This window comes from Pyxicephalus adspersus, chromosome 2, assembly GCF_032062135.1.
Source record: "Pyxicephalus adspersus chromosome 2, UCB_Pads_2.0, whole genome shotgun sequence".
Taxonomy (NCBI): domain Eukaryota; kingdom Metazoa; phylum Chordata; class Amphibia; order Anura; family Pyxicephalidae; genus Pyxicephalus; species Pyxicephalus adspersus.
The window spans coordinates 79,161,776-79,172,850 of record NC_092859.1 but is presented as its reverse complement, the minus strand read 5'-3'; the positions used below and the strand labels follow the sequence as shown (position 1 = coordinate 79,172,850).

Genomic DNA, 11,075 nt, shown 5'->3' with positions numbered 1-11,075 from the left:
AGAAATGCCATTAAAATAAATGTAAATAAATACATCAGTGTTTTTTTGTTGGAAATAATAGACCGACCATTTGCCCTTAAATGATCTTTTGTCTATTGTTGTTGACCACAAATAGATGGAGCTGTGTCCTACATGTAAAGTGTGCTACAAACAACATGTCTTTGACAGGTCCGATCAGTCAAACCAGAGACAAATGCAGTTCCAGGACCTGCCAATAGATTTACCTGAGCATAACCAAGATTCTCAGAAACTAAGATCCAAAATTCTTTTTCTAATGGCATTTTAGGACCAAAATAACATTGGTTTATATTATATAACGCATTGACATCATATACAAATAGTTGTCAGGTCACCTTAAAACTGACCCTACTGCTTCTAAACATACAATAGTTGCCACTTGATCAGATGATTGCAGTAGGATCAGGTAATATTACCTGTCTCAACAGTATGCAACAAGTGTGGCTCTTCCCTGGCCATACAATTTTAGGCGAGGAACTGATGTTCAGAAAATATTGATTAAGTACTGATAACATTCCCAAAATAAATAAGCCTCCCACAACTTCCTTAGGAAATTTCACTGTAGGTAACCAAACACCTACCTTAACGCTATGCCCAGACAGAGGAAGGAAAGGTAAACAGTACCTATTCCAGCAAAAAGTTATATGGCGGTTTATCTTCAGTATTCTGTTGCATAGACGTATCCTGTAGTCTCCTGTAGACCTGTAGTCTCTACACTTTTGGGACACAAGTACAGTTGTATTTAGGTATGGGTAGTGGGGGGTAGTTTGAAGTGTCCTTCACACCGCAACCTCCCTACCTTGGGGGTCTGCTGTTTCTCCCAGGCCTCTTTAAAAATGAATGCTCATACTTATGCAGGCACGGGTTCCTCTCACCATTAGGTTTATTTCTTGTGCTTCTAATAATCCTTGGTTTGGGGGTATATGGATTAGAGCCTATAATAGATTAGGAGGTTCAGAAGAAATGCGTTCAGTATAGGAAACCTTTTACTTGTTCATTTTTTGTGAATGTTTGCTTTGTTGTCTTAGATTTCCTTGAATTTTGTAATATTTGGAACCTCCTTTGATTTCTTGCACTCTGTCTCTCCTGATAATGCACATTACACTTCGTATTGACCTATGCCACGCTGTTTTCTTTCTTTAAATTAGGAATGTTCAAAAAAATCAAGTTGAACGATTACAGATATATAATTTTTTAAAATAACATTCTGACCCATCTTTTAGTTGGTTATTCATAGTAATTAGCCAACCAACAACTAAATGTAACTGTAACATTTACAAAAACAAATTGTAAAATCTTAAAGGTCCTGCCACATGAAAACGTTAAACTAATTTTAACTCTAAATTAAATAAATCATTTTGAGAGGTAGCATTATGATTCAAACCTAAATAAACCTATATGAGATTTTAGTATCTATTTGTGATAGTTCCAATAACTAATCCACTTATATAATTTATTTTTTATATATATTAGTAATTTATTTTCTGCTCCACATATAATTGATACATTTTGATAGAAGGAAATGTGCATAGCCAACAGAATGGTCTAAGTGGGTGTCAAAGAACATAACAATGCTCACCTTTGCTTTGAGTCCGGATGCAGGATGCCTCCAACAGACCAAATAATTGAAAAGAAACCATAAGCCACTATTGCATTTTTGACCTCTTCATTTAGTATTTCATTATGGTAACCTTGAGGGCTTGTCTCTTCAATATCAAGTACCTTATCTTCATTTTCTGAGCCAGATTTAATAGGCCTAAAAAGACATTGTTATCTAGCATTATTAAAAAAACAAATTTGCATATTTTGTCTGCATATAGCCCTGATGTGGCAAATATGGCAACAACTGTTGATAAATGGCAGTTCAAGGGCATCTATGGTTCTCTGCACACTAAGTGAAATAAAATAAAGCCTAAGAAAAAATGGGGGTTACGTCCCTAACCCCCACTATCTCTATAATAACATCTCCTGATAAAGCTGCCACTTCGTTCAACCACACTCTTTATTTGGTTCTGGATAATGTTGCCCCTGCCACCTTCCAGTACCCCCGTCCTGTTAACCACAACAATCACACTAAACAGCTACAAAAGATTATTTGTGCAGCTGAGCACAGGAAATCTGGCTTCAGTGCTGACTACACTGCAAAGCCAGACTACAACACTTTAACACTGCGCTCACTATTGCCAAGTAAAATTATTTCTCCGCTGTCATATCCTCTCAATCTTCCAACCCATGCAGCCTCAACAAGTTCAACAAGTGACTCCCTTCTAAATTCCCCTCGCAACTACCTTCTCTGCCCAAGACATAGCCAGCTACTTCAGAGATAAAATTGAAAAAATCAGATATGATATCGCTGCCCACCTTGCCACTCCACCCCTTCCACCTGTAAATTATCATTAACCTCCCTCAGCCCTGTTACTCTTGATTAAGAGCCTGTCTCTTTTAAATAAAATAAAACATAGTCTCTCTGACTTTCACCATGACTTTCGAAGGTCAAAAATTTTTTTATTAAAGCTATAATACTAAATAGACTTAAATACAGTTTTTTTTCTTTGCATTAAAAACTATCATTTTATAAATATGTAATTTTAAAAACAACTATGGAAACCTTGATTTCATTTAAAATTCAGTTCAGAAGATGCTATGAATTTATTGTGTATGCCTTGATGACTGTAATTTGCTCTTTAGTTAAAAACTACTACAAAATTACATCTTTGCACATTTCATCAGTTAAGACTTCAGTATTGATCTAATTAGTTACACAATAACATATGATAGGAAAAAGTTGCTTGATCAGTGGTGTCCATTAAAGAGAGAAGAAAACAGAATACAAATAGCCTGCAAATTACATATTAATGAAGGAATAGTTATATGTTGTTACAATGATTACTTTAGAAAGGCAAAAATGCAACTAATGCAAACATGTCCCATTGTCAGTTTTATAGTTAGATTCGAAAGAAACATTGTTTTTTTTAAAACTTATTATTATAAGGGTAACATACTAGTACATTTTACATTCAAAACAACACATATAAAGTAAAGAAAACAAGGGAAATTACATAAAACAAAGAATAGGGTAATGAATATCTTTTGACCATAGGAACAAATCTAACATCGATGTTCAAGAATTTTTTTGTTGTCATTTGTTAATTTTGATGCACAGGGAATCAGATACATACATACAAGGAATTTATTTACCTGTGGAAATGACCCAATGACCCGATTGGGTGGGCGGAGGGGTGTGTACTATCCTCCATTTGGACCGTTTGCTGTTTTTACTTCACAAATTATAAACCTCAATTTTATCTGCTGATGGGTGTCATGACAATAGTCAAAACAGTAAGTGCAATAATATAATAAAAATAGTAAACTAAACTCTTTGAATACATACCCTCGTCTTACTATAGATTCAGGTGCACTGCTTCAAACAAGACAGAGATTATGTGTAGCTAGTGTCCTTTACATGCAGGAACAATTAATGCCAGATGCTAGAGAGCTCATGGCACATGTAAATTTTCAAGCGTTAAGCTCCCAGTTATCAGCTCTTCTGTATGAATGGAACAGGCAGGTTGGAAAGTGCTACCGCAGTGAATAGTGGCTAAAACATATTACTGCTTTACTGAGCAAAAATATATTCTGAGCACTCCAAATTAGGGTACGTTTGTGCAGAAGACTATTTTAAAACTTTTTCACTTGCTAGTATGACTGTGGCGCACTTCATTTACAAATGATTCAAATACCCATATAAGAATTAAATAATAAAATTAAAGTGCATACATGGCAAAGTAGCAGACCTCCATATTAGCCTATACTCGCCTTCTGTTCACATTCTCTCCACTCTGCTGGGAGCAAAAGAAAAACCTTGGGTAACAGAGCAGTCAAGGAATGAAGAAAAGCTATGTTTTTGAGATTAAAGCAAACTTGTTGCTTTGCCTAAATCACAAATTTACTTTACCACTTCCTCTCCTTTAATGATTTACCTACTATACAGTTAAGAAAACATTCTCCTTATACTTTACAAATACTGTAGCTTAGCTAATTCTATTAAGGACATAAGGATGAGTTCCTAATCTCTGCCATTGAGTATTGTAATACTTATATATTGCAATTTGTCACACCAAAATGCATGCATTTAACACATATTATGAATTTCAATATTTCAATATATTTAAACTGCTATACTGAAATAGAAAACACAACAAAAACAATAAATAGTTTATATATTCAAATGTAATTCAAATACATTAAATAAACTTGCAAGAAAAGTTAAATAGTCATACCAAAATTTACCAAAATAAAATGTTGTTAACACTTAAAATCATTAACTTTGACCTATAGTTTCATTATAAGGATGTTGCATATTATGTAGAGAAGTGAGGCATGTTAAAAATTAAATACATCATTTATCTAACCCTAGTTTCATTCTGTAATACCACAGTGTCAAAAATCAGCTTGTAAAAAAACATAATGATAAAAATAAAAAATAAAAATAAAAAAGGCATACACAATAATTCCTTAAAATTAGTTTAGTTTCTTAAACAATGTGTATTGTATAATGGAAACATACATTTTAGTTTCTCACCTTATGTTTGCCAGTAAACTTTCATAGATCCTCAGCATTGACATAGTAAGATGCATAGGAGAAGTTCTTATTACAAATTTACACCTTTTTTCAACAAAATCCAAGCACACTGGAAGAAGCCATCTGCACATTGACTATAGTGACAAAATAAAAAAACGGAACTTATTCAAAGCAAACACAATACAAAATGTATAAACTTATTGTGTATGTTTCCCAGTTGCTGAAAACTAAGATTGTTGGGAATTTTGGTCATACGTGATATAATAAATAACTCAAGTTAGCCAATAAAGGGTATCTTTTGAATCCCAAACTTTTTATATTATTCAATAACTAATGCAGTAAAATGCAGTTAAAAACTGAGATGTCTACAAATACTATTAATACAGGAGAAAGTACTACAAGAAGGAACAATAGGTGAAGAACAAGTATGAGAAGAGTATGGATGGGAGAGAATGGGTGCATGGATGAAAAGATTATATGGCTAGAAAATAGAACATTTACATGTATTGTCGAAACTAATAAATAAACCTTTGGAAAATATTCAGTCCAGCAAAAGAAAAATAGAAAAAATGTATTCATTATATAAACTCAGCAGGGCAATGGATCTTGCCTGAAATTTGCTATATTCATATCTGTCTGTATCTTAACTAATATGCCTGCATTATTGTATTAACATTTCCCACACTGTCAGACTTTACATTTATTTAGTTAAAAATAACTGTACTTTTACAGTAAAGCATATTTATCCTTTGTTTCTAAATTCTAATGATCCAATGAGAATGGCACTCCCTGTCTGAGATTTGCTATAAGGTAAATATTAAAACCTTGGTACAGGCTCTACCATACATATACTGACTTAGAAGTAGACTTCTATTGTACCCTTCATAATACCTCAGCTTAGATGAGGGATGCTGTTGCGTTTCTATGAGGGAATAGGGGCAAGGATAACTGTTAACTACTGTAAAAGGACAATACCCTTTAAAATGAGCCCCATGCCCTAGATTACTGACGGTGACCTGACAGAAACTGGAACAATCCTACTAGCTCTGAAAAGTGAAGGCCCCAAAATATTATATAATAAATAATAAATATTTATAACCTGAATGTTGACTTTGTTCTCTGTGCTATTTATTTAATCATTTATGTCACATCTGCATCTAATCCCACTGGAAATTGGTTCATGAGAACAAAGACCGATCATAATAAGAAAAGCATTGAAAAAAGGGCTTGGTTTGACATTATAACTTGCACTTTAAATAGTATGAATATATGTTAAACTATAATATGCACATTTCCCATGGAAACGTAAATGTATGCCTGTACCTGTCTTTCACATAGTGTAGTACCTGAGAATTGGTAGGCTTGATCCTTTACCCAATAACTCACAAGCACCAAGTGTCACTGGCTCCTTATGAAATAATCAGTGGGTTTACTGTCACCAGCCATGAAGATATCTGCATTCTCCATCCAAGGTTATTTCATGCGTAAAGAACTTTTCAGATACATGAGCAGGAGTCATAGTCAAATTGCACATGTTGGTAAAGTAACCCATTCTCTATACAAATGTTTCAGAATGTATCTTTTGTTTTATTGCAAGTGAATAATGAATTCTAAGCAAAAACAATGTGCTGTTATCTAGAGTTTTTGACAAAGGAGGGGTGTAGGATGTTTGACATCCACTGAATGCTACAAAATCTTTTTGGAAATTGCACTGTTGACAAGACCAATGTGCCCGGATGAATGAAAAAGTTTAAAGAAGGGGAAACTAGCACAAAAGACAAACCACACAGAAGAAAATCATCATTTGCGACCACTGACAAAAATAATCAGTGAGTGGGTGAACCTTGGCCATTGACATCAGTTTGGCCTGAAGCATTTTGAGCCAATGAACACACATTTTCTTTTCCTCTTGTGGCAGGGGATGAAATGAGGGCATATCTTTATGATCTGGATATAAATAATCAGTCCATGGATAGGCATCTCACCTCTTTTCCAAGGCCTACAAAGTTTAAAAGCCAGCAATCAGCACAGAAACTCATTGTGACTTTTTTTCTTTTTTTGGGATGACAAGGCTGTCATTCTCCTTGATTTTCTGTACCATTGCTGTACTGTGACAAAGGAGCAGTATACTCAAGAGTGTAGGGAAGCCAATAGGAGGAAGAAATTATACAAGTATCAGAAATGATACATATTCACTATGACAAAGTTGTCAACATATGTCATACCATTGTTGCATGATCCTATAACTTAACAATACTCAATACTCCTCCCAAAGCACCTAAGAAAATAACCACTTAGATGACTTGGTCTGAAACTAGATTACATTTGTATCAGTCATTGTATTGTTGGATGTGGATTGCGAGAATGTATCTCTTTACCAAAGCCACAATGTGGAGAGTGTGAAGGTAGGACATGGATTATATAAAGATGTATGCATGGAGCTAACGCTGTAATTTTCAGACTACATGTATTTGTGCATAACTTTTCTAAGTGATTTGCTTTAAAGTACAATATAAGGAATAGAATCATAGGTCATGACCCACAAAAAATACAGCTCATATTGTCAAAGAGATTGTTTTAAGAGCTACCGTAAACTGAAATTTCTACAGTTTACTAAAAAGAAAACAAAATATAATGTTTGAGCGTCTATAATGTGGATGTGCTGTAATATTTAGTATAGTTCTCAGATAAAATGAGCAATACACATTCCATAAACATAGATAAATAAAATATAATACTAAACAGCTTAAGATCTTCAATTTCCCATAGGAACAATGTTCCCATCTAATGGTAAATTGGAGGGTATATTACTAATAAAAGCAATAACAATGAGAGAATGGAAATGAGCTCTTCCCAAACCATCCAAATAAACCCATTATATCAAACAAAGTACTATAAATCCCACCTAAGGCAAGTATTAGCCTGACTAATTGCAAGGAGAACATCTCAATGCTGTCATTAACACGTGAAGACTTCAAAAAGCCATTCAATTATGAAGGAAACGTCAAACAGAAATTCAGCAGCACCATATGCTGTAATACATATTGTGAGTTCCAGCAACAACATTTTTCTTCTACTGAATGATATATCAAGGCAAGTTTCAATACAAAAACAGCATGGTAAAGCATATTAGGACCAATGTTAATATACTAATCTTTTGTGCTTTTTACCATATGGCAACTTATTTTCAAACAATTAGACTACATTCCATCTGTATAGCACAAAATACAGCAAGGAAGTAGGCAACATTTCAGAAATCTGTGCTCCCAGCTGGTGGTAAATAGAAGGTGAATGAGTAGCCAGTTAAATTACAATTTAAACAAAGTAGAAAAAATAGCAAATATTATATTTTATGGAAAGTTAATTGCCTTATAAAGCATTTTAACAATAACCCATTTTTGTACTCTCAAATGACCCTGTATAGTGCCAAATAAGTCTTACCAACCTATTTATGTTTTTTTATGAAATAAAACTTTGAGCTAACAGACCAAATTATTATTCTTTATCTTTAGCATCAATAAGCTTTTATCCATGGATCTTCCAAGGGGTTTGCTTCCATCTGGATTTTTCAGAATTGTAGAGAAAATATAGGAAAGACCATATTGATACAGGAACCTTGTTAAACAATGTACTGAAATATTCAGAATAAAATATTCAGAAGACAACTGTGTCACTATGTATGGTCACATTTCATGAACCCTGTTAAGATTTAATTACATGGGTTTCCAATTTTGATTTCTTTCTAAAGTTTGGGCCATGCATGGGCCAAGTGTAGTTAAACTAAAACTAGTAATCCTACTTAAAATAATTTTTCCAGACTGATAGGCAAATCGATCATTGCATTTCTTTTTGGCAGCTCTAATATAATACAATATTTAAACAAAAAGGAACCCTCAACAGTATATTGTCTAATGGCAGCATGGTAGTGACCTTCATTACTGGTGAAACCAACTCCGTACTGTATGTAGGTGAGGGCCTGCTACACACTCCAAAAAGCCCACATTATTATTCTTTTAAATATTTTGAAAGTAATTGTAGCTGACATAACATGCTTCAGGTAGCGCAGTGCAAGGGAACTGCGGAATACAAAGATAGAGGCCATATTTCATTCATTCCCCTGAATTTTGTCTAGTGATTCATGATATCACTTAGTTACAGTGGATGTATGGATAATACTGCTGCACTGACCACCTGCAAATTTCTTTGGGATCAACTCATTGGTACTTCCTACATAGCTTTACTGTAAAACGTCATAGATTATGGAAAGTGTGGAGGCATTTTATATTTATACCTGCTAAAAACTGGAAATAAATTAATAAAATATGGTACTTAGTGGTGAGTTTGAAAATTTGCACCATGTCCCTATTCTAATCTCTAGTAACAGATTTTAGTCAATATATGTGTTACTGCTCTATCATGTAATTTTGTGTAAGTATGTAACTATGAGTTAAAGTCCCTAAAGAAAAGTAAATATTTGGAAAAAGAAAAATATCATATTTTATGTCATTACATGAAGCAAGACAATTATACCCATTTCCAGCAACTCTAGGAAGTGCACAGATCATTTGCTATGACAAGGCTGACTTCCCATAGTTAAATTTCTATTTAAAACATCCCAAATGCTCCATGTAATAAGATATCTTTCCCAGTAAGGTAACCCCTACTTGGTCTTTGAATATACCAGAATAATTTCACATCTATTAGATTATAACAATTTTGTGTTTGTGGTAAGTGAGATAAATGTCTGCTATTGATGCTAAAATATTCCATATTATTATTGTGATGCCACTATAACAGCATTTTTCCCCTTTTCCTTACTAAGACAATGTACCTAGCGAGGTTATTTCCTTCAAAGTTATTGATAGCATGACTTCTGCAGCGCACTTCTGCTCCCGCTAACACTGACTCAAAATCAAATAATGGAGGTTATTAAATTAGCTAACACTTGTATGTGAACATCCCCTTTCATTTGCCAGCCACTGCATAAGGATGTGTTTTTAAAAGGCACATTTCTTTAATAAAAGCTTGTACCTAATAAGTCACTTTGGCATTTTCCCAGATTATTGGAAACATGTACCAGAAATATACCATCAATAAATAAATATATATATATATATATATATATATATATATACATACTATATATACATATTATTTATTATTATTATTATTACATATATATGCACCTATACATACATACAGGAAAAAGAAAGGAAGATGCTCTTCATTCTTTCCTTACTCTTGTACTAGTTCACTTTAACAACTCCTACATAATTCTCCAATAAGTGCTATGGTTACTTAATAATTAGGGATAAGCGAGTGAGTTTATTAAATTCCATCTCGCGGCGAAACGTACCTTTCTCGCTTACCAAACATGTAAGCCAGAACGGCCTTGTGATTCAGCATGAGGCCATGTTCTCGCTGTACTAAGGAGGGAAAAGGCGCGGGGGGGGGAGGGGGTAATGGCGAGAAATTTGCTCCCAGGATGCACAGCAAGGCCCAGCAGCCAATCAGGAGAGATCAGAGCACAGGCATATATATATACAGAAAATGAGGGAGGGGTTAGTAACTCCATCTTGTGTTCTGTGTATAGGAAAGATGGAGGGAGAGATGTGCAGTGTGACAGGGACAGTGTAGGAGTCTCTTAGTTCATTGTTAGCTGCATTGTTCTGTGTTTTATAGGGCATTTGCTGTTACATGAGCTATTAGCTAGTCAGTTTTGTGAAAATGTCAGCAATCAGCACATTTACTGCAAGTTATATGGTGTGTATTACTTTCTTGTGCTGTTCACTGACTGCACATGCACTGAAGGTACAATTGTGGTTGCTGATACTTGTAGTGCCATGCATAGCTAGTCAGATTTGTTAAATTGTCAGCAGTCAGCACATTTAGTGTAATCTATATTGTGTATTAGTGAAGACACAGTTAGTCATCTTTTTTCACACTGTACATTCACAACATTCTAAAGCTAATTAAAATCAATTGCAGTTCCTATTTATTATTAAGGAAGACCGTTTTGTACAGTGAAATTTCTGTCCTACTTTAAAATAAATACAGATATTTTAGTGTTTGATATCTGTTCCTATTTACTAAAGAAGACTGTTTGGTACAGTGAAATTTCTGGCCTACTGTAAAATAAATACAGATATTTTTTTGTTTGATACCTTTTCCTATTTACCAAAGACTGTTTGGTACAGTGAAATTTTCTGTCTTACTTTAAACAATACAGATATTTTAGTAAATGGTACCTGTTCCTATTTACCAAAGAAGACCGTTTGATACAGTTAAAATTCTGTGCTACTGTAAAATAAACACAGATATTTTAGTGTTTGATATCTGTTTCTATTTACCGAAGAAGACCGTTTGGTTCGGTTAAATTTCTGTGCTACTGTAAAATAAAGACAGATATTTTAGTGTTTTATACCTGTTCCTATTTACCAAAGAGGGCTGTTTGGTACAGTGAAATTTCAGGCCT

At 34.0% G+C, this 11,075-nt stretch overlaps 1 protein-coding gene across 1 annotated transcript in view; it reads right to left on the bottom strand.

The window, feature by feature from the left end:
* Positions 1–11,075, bottom strand: part of LOC140323815 (dynein axonemal heavy chain 3-like) — a 333,376-nt gene that overhangs the window by 264,736 nt on the left and 57,565 nt on the right. The window contains exons 12-13 of the mRNA XM_072401190.1: positions 4,601–4,734; positions 1,598–1,774 (exon numbers count right to left, since the gene is read on the bottom strand). Coding sequence (XP_072257291.1) covers positions 1,598–1,774; positions 4,601–4,734 — 311 coding nt within the window. The remainder of the gene's footprint in view (positions 1–1,597; positions 1,775–4,600; positions 4,735–11,075) is intronic.